Source organism: Cannabis sativa, chromosome 5, assembly GCF_029168945.1.
Source record: "Cannabis sativa cultivar Pink pepper isolate KNU-18-1 chromosome 5, ASM2916894v1, whole genome shotgun sequence".
In the NCBI taxonomy this organism is placed as follows: Eukaryota; Viridiplantae; Streptophyta; class Magnoliopsida; order Rosales; family Cannabaceae; genus Cannabis; species Cannabis sativa.
Genome location: NC_083605.1, coordinates 36348722 through 36367751, shown reverse-complemented (window position 1 = coordinate 36367751; position 19030 = coordinate 36348722). Strand labels below are relative to the sequence as shown.

The 19030-nt window shown below is 43.3% G+C and overlaps 2 protein-coding genes across 2 annotated transcripts; one reads left to right on the top strand and one right to left on the bottom strand.

The window, feature by feature from the left end:
* Positions 1 to 9791: 9791 nt before the first annotated feature.
* Positions 9792 to 11775, bottom strand: LOC115696393 (uncharacterized). The gene is made up of 3 exons (XM_061115649.1): positions 11625 to 11775; positions 10187 to 10348; positions 9792 to 10063 (listed from the first exon to the last, which is right to left on the bottom strand). The coding sequence occupies exons 1-3, from the start codon at positions 11760 to 11762 to the stop codon at positions 9857 to 9859; spliced, it is 507 nt and encodes a 168-aa protein (XP_060971632.1). The 5' UTR covers positions 11763 to 11775; the 3' UTR covers positions 9792 to 9856.
* A 3602-nt stretch (positions 11776 to 15377) lies between these two features.
* LOC133038313 (uncharacterized) lies at positions 15378 to 16124 on the top strand. The gene has a single exon (XM_061116419.1). The coding sequence runs from the start codon at positions 15378 to 15380 to the stop codon at positions 16122 to 16124; it is 747 nt and encodes a 248-aa protein (XP_060972402.1).
* The last annotated feature ends 2906 nt before the right edge of the window (positions 16125 to 19030 follow it).

Here is a 19030-nt window from a genome sequence, read left to right as displayed (position 1 = left end):
AGACATCACGACGGTGACGAGAGCGGTGTATGTGAAGGAGAATACTGATGAGGGTGAGGGGCAACGAGACCATGGTGACCATGGTGTCGAAGCTTACCGCCATCTTTAACTGGGACATGTTAGGAAGGTTGGGGTTGCTCCAGTACATGTTAACCAAGGGGAAGGGGATCAGTTCGCCTGAAAACATGGAGGTAATGAGTGTGTTGATGGAAGGTGAGGTCTCTTGGAATAGGTGATCAATTTGGTGTTGGAATCGGTGAGTGGAGTTGTATGAGATGAAGGTGTCGCTGTGATCGGTATCTGAATAGTACATTTGGATCACTTTCAACTCCACCTTCATTAATGGTGATGGTGATGGATTATTTTCTTCAAAACCACTATTAAATTTTGCGTAAATAAAAACTTGAGAGAATGGTTGATTATCCATATTTACTACGTGTGTGTTATCTCTCGTAATATAGGTTTCTTAAATATTCGTTCTTAATTAGTGTATCCCTACCTATATATATATATATATAGGGCAGATGATAGAATAATATTAATTCTAATTTTATTAGGAATATGATTATTCCAATTGATCCATATTATAATCGGAATATGTTTGATTAAAAAAAAAAGATATTATTTATTATATAAAATATAATTTTCAAACTTTTTTTAATGAGGTTGAGTAATTATCATATTAATTCCTAACCAAATTAGAATTATATATGACCAATTTAATAATGAATATATTCGTATAGATAAATAATCTTTATAATTAAGTACTCACACTACCCACCCATAGCTAGTCATAGCAGTTCTCGATCGGACGTAGGTACGTATAAGACTATAATCAATTAAAGTATGGGTACTAAACTAAACTCTAAAGTTTTGGTATACATGGAAATAACTGTGGAGGCAGACCCAGATGTGTATGATTATAATGATGATTTACTCACGATAGAGTTCAACACCATCCAGAAGTACCATTACCATAATAATCATCACACTGTCGTTAACCACAATTCCACTGTCCATTTTGTATACCCCATAGATGAATTATATGAATCAACAGAGGAGTCATTACTGGCACTAGTTTGCAAAATGTTCTCAACTGTGGAAATCCCATTCACCTTGGATAACATGTATTTTAAAAAACAAGATCAGCGCTGTCGACCCATGATAAAACGTGTTTGGTTTGACAAGATGGCGAGGATGGTCTCTGAGTCCATCAACAGTGTGGTTCAGACCAAGTTGAAGTACGGTGATGGACAGAGTCTCACTCTACGACTGGCTGTGGAGAAACTTGTCCATATCCCTAAGCTTCGTTTGGAAAATAAAAATCATGATCATCAGCAACATTTATTGGTTCAGAGCTCTTATTTGGAGCAACTCCACCGACGTATAAAGATGCTGAGTTCTATGAACAATGTTGGCGATGATCATAATAATGATGTCGTTCCTACTGTTGCGGATGATGTAGATACTAATGACGATGATTTGTTTAATAACGAGTTAAAGACTTTTGCTGGAATCGACCTTGGCTTTCTAGAAGACTAATCATGATTTCTTCTTTATTTATTAAAACAACTTGGAAACTAATGGGGTTGTATTTTAATATCTACATCAGGGTTGCCAAAGATGAATATTTCATAGAGATATTGAGGCCTCTAACATACTACTCACCCAAGATTACGAGGCTCAGGTACTTTCATTTCATTATCTCACCCATTCAAATCCAATCCAATGCGAAACCCTCTAAGTAAATTCATTTGTTTTTTTAAATTGATTTTGTTGTTGTATAGTAATAATTAATGCAGATTTTTTATTTTGGACTTCTAAATGTCTTACTGGAAAAATAGACTCACCATATTGTTTTCCCAATTGAAGGCACATTCGGGTTTGCAAACACTTTTTATTACTACCCTTTCTTTCTTCAATTAATTTGTTTTGTTCTATAAATTATTTAGTTTATGGATTTGTTCTTTTTTCAAATGGTTTTAAATATTTGGCACCAGGATACTTCATGCATGGAATTAAAGATGAGAAGTAAATGTCTTTGCTTAAGGAGTTTTACTGCTCGAGCTCATAACTGGTCGTCAAGCAGTAGATTCAACCCAACAAAGTTTTGTGATCTATGTAAGAATTTATGACTCTTATTATCTGTAGAGGTAAAAATTTGCTTAATATTTATGATATTTTTGAGAAGTCCAATATGCAAGTCAGACGAGCCCATCAATAATGGATCCAACAATATTGGGCCTAATAAGACAGTCAGACGGACTCGCTAGGCCTTGAAATAGACTTACGAGTGAGCCTATGGGCCACAAGCCGGATCGTCCCGCAACCGCGTTTGAGCCCGGCCAGTCAGCCAAACGGGTGAAATCAAGTTAATATGGAACCAGTCAAGAAGACGGTTACTACTCCCTAATAATTAGGGAAGTAACCAATTTGAACGAGTCCAACGGGTGACGTGGACAGAGGGCAACAGCACTGAGAACACACGATAAAAGGAACCATACGATAGACGCTGGAGAGAACACATTCGATACTCACACTACTCACTGACTCAAGCAGACAGTCGTTTTTTCTAAGCTTTTCTCTTAAGCCTCACCATCGGAGTTACTCTTTTAGTCCGTCTGTCCGCTTGTCCACTCATCCGTCCGGCTACCATTTATATTACATTTATTTTCCATTATTATAATTTTTTACTATAATCGTACTGACTTGAGCGTCGGAGTCCCTTTGGTTGACACCCCACCGGTGCTCCCAATTGAACTTTTGTCTCTCTCTTTGTTCTTGACAGGTTGCTGGTGCCCAAATTCCGTATTGTAGATTTCACCCTCTACAATTTGGCGCCGTCTGTGGGAACCTAGCAATCGTTCATTCGACAAAGACTCCAAAGGTTCACCTTGAACACCATGGCCGACGTAACTGAGACTCCAGACCTAGCTTCCCAGATCGCTATCCTCACTGCCGAGGCAGCCAAGGAGCGAGAGCAAGCAGCCAAAGATCGAGAGCAAGCGGCTAAAGACCGTGAGCAACTAGAAAAGCTGCAAGCTGAAAACGCAGACCTGTTAGTGAGGATGGAGACCTTGTCATCCCAGAACATGACCGACCCTCCGCCACCTCCATCCCGCTTTCGAGTTCCAATCAGTCCAATGCAGTCCTTGGGGAGCCTCACTCCCAACTCCTCTATTGGCGGATCGAGTCAGATGGATCCGCCAGCCTTGGTAAGGAACCAACAAACTCCAACCATTGTCACTAATACACCAAACTCTTCTATTAATGCAGGTGGACAGGTAACCTTAACGACATCAGAAGCCCAGACAATTTCAGACAATGGGCAGACAGCTCAAGGGGTTAACCTCCCCTCCTCCGGTGATGGTAGACAGCCCACCACCTTGGAGCAACAGGTTACAACAACTGAGGCAGCCCGCCAGACGGTTAGCGCATCTCCAATTGTAGATCCGGGTTTGGCCCGCAAGCCAGCCGAGATGGAAGCCCTCATTCAGCGTATCCCTGGAATGCCTGCTCCTATCAAGAAGAGTGCCGCAAGCTGCTACGCCGACTCACTATTTGTCGATGAGATAGCTTTAGTGGAGATGCCTAAGAAATTTAGCTTTTCCAACATGAAGATGTTCGACGGGACATCTGACCCAGACGACCACATCGCCCAATATCGACAAAGGATGTTCACCGTGGCCATTCCACGTGACATGAGGGAAGCATGCATGTGTAAGGGGTTTGGTTCGAGTCTAATCGGACCAGCCCTCCAGTGGTATACTAATTTGCCTAATAATTCTATTAAAACTTTTGCACAACTCACTGATACTTTTGTTGAGCAGTTTGCCAGTAGCAGGAAATTAGAGAAGCAATCAGAAGACCTTTACGTCATCGTCCAACGACGTGGGGAAGCACTGAGAGATTACGTGGGGCGCTTCAATAAAGAAAAAGTGTCTATCACCAATTGTAACCAACACACAGCCATCTCAGCTTTCCGCAAAGGACTTCGCTACGACTCAGATTTATACAAAGAACTCACCAAGTACCCATGTAAGACTATGGAAGACGTCCTCGCCAAGGAATGGGCCCAAATCAAGTGGGAAGAAGATGAAGTCAACTACTACAGATCCTCTCCAAGAAAAGAGACTCGCAGAGATTCTAGAGTAGACAGACGGCACAACGACAAACGGTCTGAGCGATACCCGACTTCTAACAAGTCAGAGAACCGAAGAAGGGATTACAACCGGCCCACTGACACATATCCTCGAAGTGGACCGAAGATGCCCGAGTACAACTTGTCCATCTCACCTGCTGAGGCTGTTCAAGTACTTAAGGGGCTTGGAAGCAAAGTAAAGTGGCCTGAGAAGATGAGGACTCCGGTGAAGCAGAGGGACAGAAGCAAGTGGTGTGACTTCCACAACGACCATGGCCACCGGACTGAAGAGTGCATTGCCTTAAGATTAGAAGTAATCAACTTGCCAAAACGGGGCCACTTAGTGGACCACCTCACCGACAAAGGAAAGAAGACTTACCAGGGTCAGAGGGACACGATAGACAACCAAAGGGACATAACACCGCCCAGGCCACCTGTTCATGAGAGAACGGTCAACGTAATAACAGGTGGCTCAAAAGTAAGTGGAGTCACCCAGTCAGCTGCAAAGAAACATGCACGTCAGGCTAACTGGACCAAAGGGGAGACCAGCAGAACATCTTCCTTACCGGAGCAAACCATCAGCTTCACGACATCAGAATCAGCTAGGCTTCTTAACCCTCATCATGATGCTCTTGTTATTTCACTTTATATAGCTAACTATTTGACTAAACGTATACTTGTCGATAATGGCAGTTCAGCTAACATCCTTTTTTTGAGTGCTCTCAGGGAAATGGGAATTGACGAATCCAAAATTGTGAGGAAGACAACTGTCCTAATTGGATTTAGTGGTGAACAGAAAAATACCTCGGGAGAGATCGAGCACTTTTGTGTATGCTGAAGGAGTCAACTTGTGCACCAGGTTCCTGGTGATTGACTCCCCTTCTGCCTACAACGTCATCCTCGGCAGGCCATGGATCCATGAGATGGAAGCTGTACCTTCAACTTACCACCAAGCTTTAAGGTTTCCAACCAAATGGGGGCCGAAAGAAATTAGAGGGGAGCAGAAAGATTCAAGAGAATGCTACCGAACCACCATGAAGGCAAAACCAGCACAGTCATAGCAATTACAGCAGCGAGAGCTACCCAACTCCCAATCTGACCAACCTAATGTGGAGGAGCTAGACGAAGTCCAAATCCATCCAGACTTCCCAGACCACAAAGTCCAAATCGGAGCCCAGCTGGACCCCGACATGAGATCTAAACTTATTGAATTTTTGATTGCTAACCATGATCAATTTGCTTGGTCCCATGCGGATATGACCGGTATTAACCCTGAGATTATTGTCCACAGGTTACAGGTAGACCCAAATTACCCACCCAAGAGACAAAAGAGAAGAAAGTTTGCCCCTGAGAGAAACCAAGCAATAAATGAAGAAGTCCAGAAGTTAATCGAGAACGGGTTTATAAGAGAAGTCCAGTACCCAGACTGGCTGGCAAACGTAGTGATTGTGAAAAAGAAAAATGGCAAGTGGAGGGTTTGCATCGATTTTACAGACCTCAACAAGGCGTGCCCAAAAGACTCATTTCCATTACCACATATTGACATGCTGGTAGACGCCACAGCAGGACACGAACTCCTTAGCTTCATGGATGCTTTCTCAGGATATAACCAGATCCTTATGCATCCAGAAGACCAGGAGAAGACAGCTTTCATGACAAACCTAGGAATCTTTTGTTACAAGGTGATGCCGTTCGGACCGAAGAATGCGGGAGCAACCTACCAACGCCTCGTGAACAAGATGTTTGCCGACCACACAGGAAAGACCATAGAAGTCTACATCGACGACATGCTAGTGAAATCACTAGTTGCAGAAGAGCACATCAATCATTTAAAACAATCTTTTGAAATACTTAGAAAATATAACACGAAGTTAAATCCTACTAAGTGTTCTTTTGGTGTAACTGCAGGCAAGTTCTTAGGCTACTTGGTGACACAACGAGGGATCGAAGCCAACCCAGCTCAGATTGATTCAATCCTAAGGATCCCCTCACCAACATGCATCAAAGATGTCCAAAAACTAACAGGCCGAATCGCTGCGCTAGGCCGATTCATCTCAAAGTCTTCCGAGCGATGCCACTCTTTCTTCAACACACTTAGAAAATCAAAGACATTCGAATGGACAGCCGAGTGTGAAGAAGCGTTGGACAAATTAAAGCAATACCTGACTAGCCCTCCACTATTATCAAAGCCAAAAGATAACGAAAACCTCTCTGTGTACCTAGCTGTCTCTGAGGCGGCAGTCAGCGCAGTCTTAGTAAGAGAGGATAAAGGTAAACAACTTCCAATTTATTATGTCTCTAAATCCTTACATGATGCAGAAACTAGGTACAGTCAGCTGGAGAAGTTAGCATTGGCACTCATTCACGCAGCCAGAAAGTTGCGTCCATACTTCCAATGCCACCCCAATCACGGTACTCACCACCTTTCCCCTCAAGACCATACGACATAAACCAGAGTTGTCTGGAAGATTGACCAAGTGGGCAGTGGAGCTCAGCGAATATGACATCTCCTACAAGCCACGAACCGCATTAAAATCTCAGGTATTAGCTGATTTCATTGCAGACTTTACACCTAACTCTCAAGTGCAAGCGGAAAAAGAACTTTGCCACCTTACAGAGGGACAGGCAAATGGCACATGGGAATTACATGTAGACGGTTCAAGCAATGTAAGAGGAAGCGGATTAGGACTTGTTCTAACCTCACCCCAAGGCGAGAAGATCGAGCAAGCAATCAGATGTGGGTTTAAAGCTACAAACAATGAGGCAGAGTATGAGGCTATGATTGCTGGACTCGGACTGGCCAAAGAAATGGGAGCCAAAAGAATCAACGTCTTTAGCGATTCACAACTTGTAGTCAACCAAATGCAAGGTAGCTATCAGGCCCGAGATAGCAAAATGACAACTTATCTTGAGAAAACAAAAGAGTTGCAATCGACCTTCGACGAGTTCACGATCGATCGGGTGCCTAGGGAAAATAATAGTCACGCGTACGCCTTAGCCAACCTTGGGTCTTCCATCCAGACAACCAGCCCCAAAACAGTCCCAATGGTGTACCTCCAATGGCCTGCTGTCTGGAAGAAAGAAGAAGAAGAAGAAGTAAATGACGTCGCCAACGAAAAGACATGGATGACGCCCATCATCGAGTACTTAGAAAAAGATGTGCTACCAGAAGATAAGAATGAAGCCCGAAGAGTCAAGGCTCAGGCAGCCAGATTCTCAATAATACGAGGTAAGCTCTATAAACGATCCTATTCTGGTCCATATTTGAGATGTGTTAACCCTGCAGAAGCAAAATATATACTAGCTGAGCTTCACGAGGGCGAATGTGGCAACCATTCGGGAGGCAGAAGCTTAGCACACCGTGCCCTCACACAAGGCTACTATTGGCCTACTATGAGAGCCGACTCATCTGAATATACAAGACGGTGTGACAAATGCCAACGTTTTGCACAAGTATCCCATCAGCCTCCTGAACGTCTCACATCGATCACATCCCCATGGCCCTTTATGAAGTGGGGAATGGACATAGTTGGCAAATTGCCAACTGCACCTGGACAGAAGGTATATATGCTTGCAGTGACCGACTACTTCAGCAAGTGGATAGAAGCGGAATCGTTCCACCAAGTTCGAGACAAAGAAGTTAAGGGGTTTATTTGGAGAAATGTTATCTGTAGATATGGAATTCCGAAAGAAATTGTGACAGACAATGGCTCACAGTTCATCAGCCTCGACTTTCAAAACTTTTGCAAATTCTGGAACATTAAGTTAAGCTTCTCAACACCTAGATACCCTCAAGCCAATGGACAAGCAGAATCGTCTAATAAGACCATCATGAACACAATCAAAAAACGGCTAGAGAATGCAAAGGGTAGATGGGTCGATGAATTGCCAGGAGTACTATGGTCCTACCGCACAACAGCCAGAACATCCACAGGAGAAACACCTTTCTCTCTAGCCTATGGAATGGAAGCGGTCATACCAACAGAAAGTGAAGTCCCAACAGCTAGACATGAACTGACTACAGAAATGCAAAATTGGGAAGACATGTGCCACGAACTAGACACAGTCGACGAGAGAAGAGAAAGGGCATCTATAAGAATGGCAGCCTACCAACAGTGTCTAGCAAAGCATTACAACAAGAATGCCCGTACTCGGTCATTCAAGGTGGGAGACTGGGTGCTTCGTCGAGTTTTTCAAAACACCAAGGAAGCGGGAGCAGGTAAGCTAGCCCCAACATGGGAAGGGCCCTACCTGATCACTAAGGTAGTCGGCAATGGAGCTTACAAAATCCAAACGGACAAAGGACGAGACATCAACAACAGTTGGAATGCTATTCACCTAAAGCAGTATCACACTTAAACCCCAAACTATTGTTCTGTTCTCTTTGCATTTGTTTTCTTTATCGGTCTTACGAGACCCACTCTTCTCAACGCACTATTGCTAACAAATATTCATGCAGGGAGACAGAACTACATTTGGGCTTGATCCCTGGAAAGGGTATGTAGGCAGCTCTACGGAGTGCAGCCCCCTATCATAACCATTTTTTTTTTCCATTTTAGGATAATGCGTCATTCAAGCTATTTGACATACTACATCCATTTGATAGTTTCATTTGACAACCCACCGAACGAAAATAAATTCAAGACAATATTCTACTGAAGTAGAAGCACAACGCATACAACGAACCACATAGTCCAAACATCATTCTGAACTACTAAGTCTAAATCTAACTCAGCTGACCTACATTTAGACTAAGGGGAAAATAGGGTACCAGACCCATACAAGTCAGCCAAACCAGTTACTACAACAAATACATAGCGCATACAACAAACATCATTCCAAAATACTAAGTCTAAGTCCAATTTGGCTGACCTACATTTAGACTAAGGGGAAAATGGGGCACCAGACCCATGCAAGTCAGCCAACCAGACAAAAGTTCATATTACAACATTAAAAACATAAAACACTTGACATATAGTTAACTCAAGAAAGATGTGAGTCATCCACCGGGAGATCGTTCGTAGTCATCTCCTCAAACAAGTTAGCCAGTTGGCTAGTTCGAGCGTCTTCCTCGGCCCTCATCCGCAGCAATTCTTCATAGTCAGCAATGTACTGGGGTATGTCCCAAGACTCGGCCTTGTTGTCTCGATACTCCATCGCCATCTTTCCACGACACTGGATCTCAGCCTCCAGTCCAATTTCGACTAACCGACCTTCCAACATGTCCACACGAGCTTGGGCAGTAGCAAGATCAGCCAAGGCAGACTTCAAACGATTAGAATCTTGCTCCTTAGCATCAAGTTGAGTTCGTAACTCTTCTCTAACACGCTCAAGCTCTTTCTTGCAGCTCTTTAGCTCCTTAATCTCCCCGCGCAAAGTATCACGCTCAGTCCTCATGTCCTTCATTTGCTCCTTCATGTTCTTAATCTTATCCACGGCGTACATAAGTCCTTGCATACCCTGTCATGCAATATAAAGTACCATAATAGTCAGACACAATAATATCGCGAGTTTGTCCACACATAAATTGTAACATGGGAATGCATGCATACCTGAAAGGAGCGAGAGATGGACAACTCCATGGAAGCTATTTCTCCGATGTTCTCAAAACGAGCTCGATCCTCTGGAAATAATAGCTTACTGGCTCACCAAGGTGTAGGCCAAACTCAGAATGTGCAGCCGCTGAAGATGGAAAAGAAAGATCAACTGTATTACTCAACCAATCGGTCGACTCAACCGGAGACGGTCTCTTGTTATTCTTCTTCTGAGCCCTCGCAGAAGGACAAGAAGGAGCAGCAGTAGTAACAGCCTCCTTCTCAACACTAGGAGTCGTCCTAGTCTTCTGTTTGCGTGAGCGTAAACGTTCCATAGCACCGTCACCAGCCAGAGGAAGAGTGAAAGAAGATTGGGCCATGAATCGATCTGCAAAATCTCGTCCGTCTGATGTCAATTCAGGTAGAAATAAAGGTTCGCATCCCAAAATCTCCAAACTTCTTTGGAGTATAGTAACTTGAGACTTAGCACGATTCTTAGGATGAGATATACCTTCGGGTTGACGGGGAACGTGATCCCACAAAGTGCTGTCTCGAAGAGAAGAATCAGACAATAGAACGTTCCAATAGCGCTCCTCCTCCGCAATTCGAAGAACTTGATCAACTCTCCCTGGCGCCTGCCCACACACCCAACTAAATGGAAGGCCAATCCTACCTACAAAGAAGACAAATCAACCAGTTAGGCATGCATCAATAAACCATAACAAATAAGGGCTTAATTCAACACCAAAACTATGACACTCACTAGCAGGAGACCACGAATGGGGAATCCCACGATCAACCGATAATCCTAGAGCATCAAAAGGAACAAAGAAAAAATCCTCCTTCCATCGCTTAGCTTCTTTAATGCCAAGAATCAAATGGTCACTACCGTTTCTAACGGTAAGTTGGTACCTACCTTTATCATGTGGATGCTCTTTCAAGTAGACGTACAAGACTTCAGCAACCGTAAATGTAATGTTATGCCTTTCGGTCAACACTTCTATGGCCATAAGAACACGCCAAGCATTTGGCATTAGCTGACTGGGAGAGATACCATGATAGGAGCATAGTTCAGACATCAATCTAGGGAGAGGAAATGCGAAACCATACTTAAATGGAAGCTTGTACAAACATGTCCAACCCGTATCTTCCAAATCGGCCCCGTTCCCCGCTAGCCGGAGCATACAAACTAATGTGTATGGGAATATTATAACGACGACGAATTTTCGGCAAGTCATTCAAGGTTATTACTGACCTAGGATTAACACCCGAAAGTATATCGCCCGACTCAGTATCACTCCTAGGGCGATCAGTATCTACTCCAACCCCAGACGCATAGCAATAGACATCTGTATCCTCACACCCGTCATCCAACACATAACCTACCACCCCAGTAGGAATATTCGAAGGATCATCAGACGAACTGGTCGTCTTATTAGACGAAGTGGCACAACTACCATGGTTGCTCATAGACATAGCAAAAAACCCACCTAGAACAAAGATACTGGACTAAGAGCGAGTTCACCAAAAATATAATCATATACAAAGCAAAACACCGGCTAGACAGAATAAAAAGATATGTATATATACATATATCAAAGCTCAAGTGGCAAAAAAAAAATAACTAGACATAAAAATCGACGCCATAATAATGCTCACCAACTGGACATATGTGTTCTAAATAGACCACCAGTTATGGTCATTTAATTAACTAAAGGAAGACAATATTCCAGCTAGCCAGACAGTCATTATTCAAATCACACTTACTACTATGTAAAGACAAACAGTAAAAATGTAGATTTTTAATACCCATGAAGATCAAACACAAACACAAATATAGAACAAGTAAATATATTTACTCATCTACATCACAAAAATAAATATGAACATGTACAAGAACATGAAGAACATAACAAGAACATTCAAGGGAGAAGGTTTAGAAAACTTACCTCTTGAAAGCCTCCTTCTAAAACTCCAAGTCTCACTTCACCAAGAGCTCCAACAAATGTGAGCAAGAGTGAAAGTAACTCTCTATATTTATAACCAAAGAGGAGCATTGGATGAGTGAAAAGTGTCTCCCATCCCATCTGATCATCACATAAAAAATATATATATTGGAGTATATACGGACATCACAAATATTACTCATATATGCATATGTCTATCTCCCTTGTAAACTGTAGAGGTATCATCAAATAAGACGGACAAGTTGTCTACTCATCTGTGAAATAGACATATGATACACAAGAGTAATATATCATGGAGATAGACATGATAATAATCTACTACAATGATAATATAGGTTTGGTACTTTTCAGTGGACAAGTATGCAATAAGGAGTACTATATACATATGCCTATCTCACAAAGCTGTCAATCTATCAATCTCGTAAAACAAGAACCATCAATATATGTTAGCACATATATATATTACCATTAATATATGTCACCGCATGTCAATCTTGACATCTCACAAAACTATAACCATCAATATATGTCAGTACATATATATGTATATTACTATCAATATATGTCAGCACATATATATATTACCATCAATATATGTCAACACATTTCTATCTCATAAAGCTATGAATTGGCTATCTCACATTGGTATTAATAAGTACCAGTTAGGCGTGTATCAAAAGAGCTCGTGGGTACCGCTGATCCTCACTTAATGTCCATCTCCTCACAACACTTAATGTATGTCTGTCTACCCCCTTCTATTATTTATATATATGTCTATCTCCTCCCATTATCTACATACATGCCTATATATTATGTCCGTCTACCCCCTTCTATTATTTATATATATGTCTACCTCCTCCCATTATCTACATACATGCCTATATATTATGTCCGTCTACCTCCTTCCATTATTTATATACACGTCTATCTCCTCCCATTATCTACATACATGCCTATATATTATGTCTGTCTACCTCCTTCCATTATTTATATACATGTCTTTCTCCTCCCACTATCTACATACATGCCTATATATTATGTCTGTCTACCTCCTTCCATTATTTATATACATGTCTTTCTCCTCCCATTATCTACATACATGCCTATATATTATGTCTGTCTACCTCCTTCCATAATTTATATATATGTCTATCTCCTCCCATTATCTACATACATGCCTATATATTATGTCCGTCTACCTCCTCTCATTCATATATATATATATATATATCCATCTCCCTACAATATATATGCATATAAATGTCTATTTACTTACACCTCATACACATGTACGTCTATCTACTCTCATCTCATATTTTGAGATAGACAGCCAAATATTTTTTATTTGACCCAACAAGACGACTTGGTCTAGTTAAGAATCTCTTTGAAGAACTAATTGATCACACAAAAATTATTGGCCAAGGTAGCCACATACACGCATGCGACAAGGACTACCCAACCACCATGCTCGAACCGATTCGTACTATTTTCTTGTCTCAAACAGCAAGACAAGCGTACAACGCTTACTTAGACAAAACTCTTGGCCAACACCTAATTCGGTATTAATAACTCTCCAGCTAAAATAAATTCTAGCTAGAGAGTGAGGGACAAACTGTAGAGGTAAAAATTTGCTTAATATTTATGATATTTTTGAGAAGTCCAATATGCAAGTCAGACGAGCCCATCAATAATGGATCCAACAATATTGGGCCCAATAAGACAGTCAGACGGACTCGCTAGGCCTTGAAATAGACTAACGAGTGAGCCTATGGGCCACAAGCCGGATCGTCCCGCAACCGGGTTTGAGCCCGGCCAGTCAGCCAAACGGGTGAAATCAAGTTAATATGGAACCAGTGAAGAAGACGGTTACTACTCCCTAATAGTTAGGGAAGTAACCAATTTGAACGAGTCCAACGGGTGACGTGGACAGAGGGCAACAGCACTGAGAACACACGATAAAAGGAACCATACGATAGACGCTGGAGAGAACACATTCGATACTCACACTACTCACTGACTCAAGCAGACAGTCGTTTTTTCTAAGCTTTTCTCTTAAGCCTCACCATCGGAGTTACTCTTTTAGTCCGTCTGTCCGCTTGTCCACTCATCCGTCCGGCTACCATTTATATTACATTTATTTTCCATTATTATAATTTTTTACTATAATCGTACTGACTTGAGCGTCGGAGTCCCTTTGGCTGACACCCCACCGGTGCTCCCAATTGAACTTTTGTCTCTCTCTTTGTTCTTGACAGGTTGCTGGTGCCCAAATTCCGTATTGTAGATTTCACCCTCTACAATATGGCGCCGTCTGTGGGAACCTAGCAATCGTTCATTCGACAAAGACTCCAAAGGTTCACCTTGAACACCATGGCCGACGTAACTGAGACTCCAGACCTAGCTTCCCAGATCGCTATCCTCACTGCCGAGGCAGCCAAGGAGCGAGAGCAAGCAGCCAAAGATCGAGAGCAAGCGGCTAAAGACCGTGAGCAACTAGAAAAGCTGCAAGCTGAAAACGCAGACCTGTTGGTGAGGATGGAGACCTTGTCATCCCAGAACATGACCGACCCTCCGCCACCTCCATCCCGCTTTCGAGTTCCAATCAATCCGATGCACTCCTTGGGGAACCTCACTCCCAACTCCTCTATTGGCGGATCGAGTCAGATGGATCCGCCAGCCTTGGTAAGGAACCAACAAACTCCAACCATTGTCACTAATACACCAAACTCTTCTATTAATGCAGGTGGACAGGTAACCTTAACGACACCAGAAGCCCAGACAATTTCAGACAATGGGCAGACAGCTCAAGGGGTTAACCTCCCCTCCTCCGGTGATGGTAGACAGCCGACCACCTTGGAGCAACAGGTTACAACAACTGAGGCAGCCCGCCAGACGGTTAGCGCATCTCCAATTGTAGATCCGGGTTTGGCCCGCAAGCTAGCCGAGATGGAAGCCCTCATTCAGCGTATCCCTGGAATGCCTGCTCCTATCAAGAAGAGTGTCGCAAGCTGCTACGCCGACTCACCATTTGTCGATGAGATAGCTTTAGTGGAGATGCCTAAGAAATTTAGCTTCCCCAACATGAAGATGTTCGACGGGACATCTGACCCAGACGACCACATCGCCCAATATCGACAAAGGATGTTCACCGTGGCCATTCCACGTGACATGAGGGAAGCATGCATGTGTAAGGGGTTTGGTTCGAGTCTAATCGGACCAGCCCTCCAGTGGTATACTAATTTGCCTAATAATTCTATTAAAACTTTTGCACAACTCACTGATACTTTTGTTGAGCAGTTTGCCAGTAGCAGGAAATTAGAGAAGCAATCAGAAGACCTTTACGTCATCGTCCAACGACGTGGGGAAGCACTGAGAGATTACGTGGGGCGCTTCAATAAAGAAAAAGTGTCTATCACCAATTGTAACCAACACACAGCCATCTCAGCTTTCCGCAAAGGACTTCGCTACGACTCAGATTTATACAAAGAACTCACCAAGTACCCATGTAAGACTATGGAAGACGTCCTCGCCAAGGCATGGGCCCAAATCAAGTGGGAAGAAGATGAAGTCAACTAATACAGATCCTCTCCAAGAAAAGAGACTCGCAGAGATTCTAGAGTAGACAGACGGCACAACGACAAACGGTCTGAGCGATACCCGACTTCTAACAAGTCAGAGAACCGAAGAAGGGATTACAACCGGCCCACTGACACATATCCTCGAAGTGGACCGAAGATGCCCGAGTACAACTTGTCCATCTCACCTGCTGAGGCTGTTCAAGTACTTAAGGGGCTTGGAAGCAAAGTAAAGTGGCCTGAGAAGATGAGGACTCCAGCTGAGCAGAGGGACAGAAGCAAGTGGTGTGACTTCCACAACGACCATGGCCACCGGACTGAAGAGTGCATTGCCTTAAGATTAGAAGTGATCAACTTGCTAAAACGGGGCCACTTAGTCGACCACCTCACCGACAAAGGAAAGAAGACTTACCAGGGTCAGAGGGACACGATAGACAACCAGAGGGACATAACACCGCCCAGGCCACCTGTTCATGAGAGAACGGTCAACGTAATAACAGGTGGCTCAGAAGTAAGTGGAGTCACCCAGTCAGCTGCAAAGAAACATGCACGTCAGGCTAACTGGACCAAAGGGGAGACCAGCAGAACATCTTCCTTACCGGAGCAAACCATCAGCTTCACGACATCAGAATCAACTAGGCTTCTTAACCCTCATCATGATGCTCTTGTTATTTCACTTTATATAGCTAACTATTTGACTAAACGTATACTTGTCGATAATGGCAGTTCAGCTAACATCCTTTTTTTGAGTGCTCTCAGGGAAATGGGAATTGACGAATCCAAAATTGTGAGGAAGACAACTGTCCTAATTGGATTTAGTGGTGAACAGAAAAATACCTCGGGAGAGATCGAGCTGCCTGTGTATGCTGAAGGAGTCAACTTGTGCACCGGAGTTCCTGGTGATTGACTCCCCTTCTGCCTACAACGTCATCCTCGGCAGGCCATGGATCCATGAGATGGAAGCTGTACCTTCAACTTACCACCAAGCTTTAAGGTTTCCAACCAAATGGGGGCCGAAAGAAATTAGAGGGGAGCAGAAAGATTCAAGAGAATGCTACCGAACCACCATGAAGGCAAAACCAGCACAGTCATAGCAATTACAGCAGCGATAGCTACCCAACTCCCAATCTGACCAACCTAATGTGGAGGAGCTAGACGAAGTCCAAATCCATCCAGACTTCCCAGACCACAAAGTCCAAATCGGAGCCCAGCTGGACCCCGACATGAGATCTAAACTTATTGAATTTTTGATTGCTAACCATGATCAATTTGCTTGGTCCCATGCGAATATGACCGGTATTAACCCTGAGATTATTGTCCACAGGTTACAGGTAGATCCAAATTACCCACCCAGGAGACAAAAGAGAAGAAAGTTTGCCCCTGAGAGAAACCAAGCAATAAATGAAGAAGTCCAGAAGTTAATCGAGAACGGGTTTATAAGAGAAGTCCAGTACCCGGACCGTGGCAAACGTAGTGATTGTGAAAAAGAAAAATGGCAAGTGGAGGGTCTGCATCGATTTTACAGACCTCAACAAGGCGTGCCCAAAAGACTCATTTCCATTACCACATATTGACATGCTGGTAGACGCCACAGCAGGACACGAACTCGTGAACAACCTAGGAATCTTTTGTTACAAGGTGATGTCGTTCGGACTGAAGAATGCAAGAGCAACCTACCAACGCCTCGTGAACAAGATGTTTGCTGACCACCTGGGAAAGACCATAGAAGTCTACATCGACGACATGCTAGTGAAATCACTAGTTGCAAAAGAGCACATCAATCATTTAAAACAATCTTTTGAAATACTTAGAAAATATAACACGAAGTTAAATCCTACTAAGTGTTCTTTTGGTGTAACTGCAGGCAAGTTCTTAGGCTACTTGGTGACACAACGAGGGATCGAAGCCAACCCAGCTCAGATTGATTCAATCCTAAGGATCCCCTCACCAACATGCATCAAAGATGTCCAAAAACTAACAGGCCGAATCGCTGCGCTAGGCCGATTCATCTCAAAGTCTTCCGAGCGATGCCACTCTTTCTTCAACACACTTAGAAAATCAAAGACATTCGAATGGACAGCCGAGTGTGAAGAAGCGTTGGACAAATTAAAGCAATACCTGACTAGCCCTCCACTATTATCAAAGCCAAAAGATAACGAAAACCTCTTTGTGTACCTAGCTGTCTCTGAGGCGGCAGTCAGCGCAGTCTTAGTAAGAGAGGATAAAGGTAAACAACTTCCAATTTATTATGTCTCTAAATCCTTACTTGATGCAGAAACTAGGTACAGTCAGCTGGAGAAGTTAGCATTGGCACTCATTCACGCAGCCAGAAATTTGCGTCCATACTTCCAATGCCACCCAATCACAGTACTCACCACCTTTCCCCTCAAGACCATACGACATAAACCAGAGTTGTCTGGAAGATTGACCAAGTGGGCAGTGGAGCTCAGCGAATATGACATCTCCTACAAGCCACGAACCGCATTAAAATCTCAGGTATTAGCTGATTTCATTGCAGACTTTACACCTAACTCTCAAGTGCAAGCGGAAAAAGAACTTTGCCACCTTACAGAGGGACAGGCAAATGGCACATGGGAATTACATGTAGACGGTTCAAGCAATGTAAGAGGAAGCGGATTAGGACTTGTTCTAACCTCACCCCAAGGCGAGAAGATCGAGCAAGCAATCAGATGTGGGTTTAAGGCTACAAACAATGAGGCAGAGTATGAGGCTATGATTGCTGGACTCGGACTGGCCAAAGAAATGGGAGCCAAAAGAATCAACGTCTTTAGCGATTCACAACTTGTAGTCAACCAAATGTAAGGTAGCTATCAGGCCCGAGATAGCAAAATGACAGCTTATCTTGAGAAAACAAAAGAGTTGCAATCGACCTTCGACGAGTTCACGGATCGGATCGAGTGCCTAGGGAAAATAATAGTCACGCAGACGCCTTAGCCAACCTTGGGTCTTCCATCCAGACAACCAGCCCCAAAACAATCCCAATGGTGTACCTCCAATGGCCTGCTGTCTGGAAGAAAGAAGAAGAAGAAGAAGTAAATGACGTCGCCAACGAAAAGACATGGATGACGCCCATCATCGAGTACTTAGAAAAAGATGTGCTACCAGAAGATAAGAATGAAGCCCGAAGAGTCAAGGCTCAGGCAGCCAGATTCTCAATAATACGAGGTAAGCTCTATAAACGATCCTATTCTGGTCCATATTTGAGATGTGTTAACCCTGCAGAAGCAAAATATATACTAGCTGAGCTTCACGAGGGCGAATGTGGCAACCATTCGGGAGGCAGAAGCTTAGCACACCGGGCCCTCACACAAGGCTACTATTGGCCTACTATGAGAGCCGACTCATCTGAATATACAAGACGGTGTGACAAATGCCAACGTTTTGCACAAGTATCCCATCAGCCTCCTGAACGTCTCACATCGATCACATCCCCATGGCCCTTTATGAAGTGGGGAATGGACATAGTTGGCAAATTGCCAATCGCACACAGACGAAGGTATATATGCTTGCAGTGACCGACTACTTCAGCAAGTGGATAGAAGCGGAATCGTTCCACCAAGTTCGAGACAAAGAAGTTAAGGGGTTTATTTGGAGAAATGTTATCTGTAGATATGGAATTCCGAAAGAAATTGTGACAGACAATGGCTCACAGTTCATCAGCCTCGACTTTCAAAACTTTTGCAAATTACGGAACATTAAGTTAAGCTTCTCAACAACTAGATACCCTCGAAGCCAATGGACAAGCGAGAATCGTCTAATAAGACCATCATGAACACAATCAAAAAACGGCTA

Coding starts and splice junctions, on each gene's coding strand:
- LOC115696393 (XM_061115649.1), bottom strand. CDS start 11,762: ATGGGATGGGAGACACTTTTCACTCATCCAATGCTCCTCTTTGGTTAT. Junction 10,349..11,624: donor TAGAAGGAGGCTTTCAAGAG/GTAAGTTTTCTA, acceptor TCTTCTTTGTAG/GTAGGATTGGCCTTCCATTT. Junction 10,064..10,186: donor CGTTCCCCGTCAACCCGAAG/GTATATCTCATC, acceptor GAGATTTTGCAG/ATCGATTCATGGCCCAATCT.
- LOC133038313 (XM_061116419.1), top strand. CDS start 15,378: ATGCCCGAGTACAACTTGTCCATCTCACCTGCTGAGGCTGTTCAAGTA.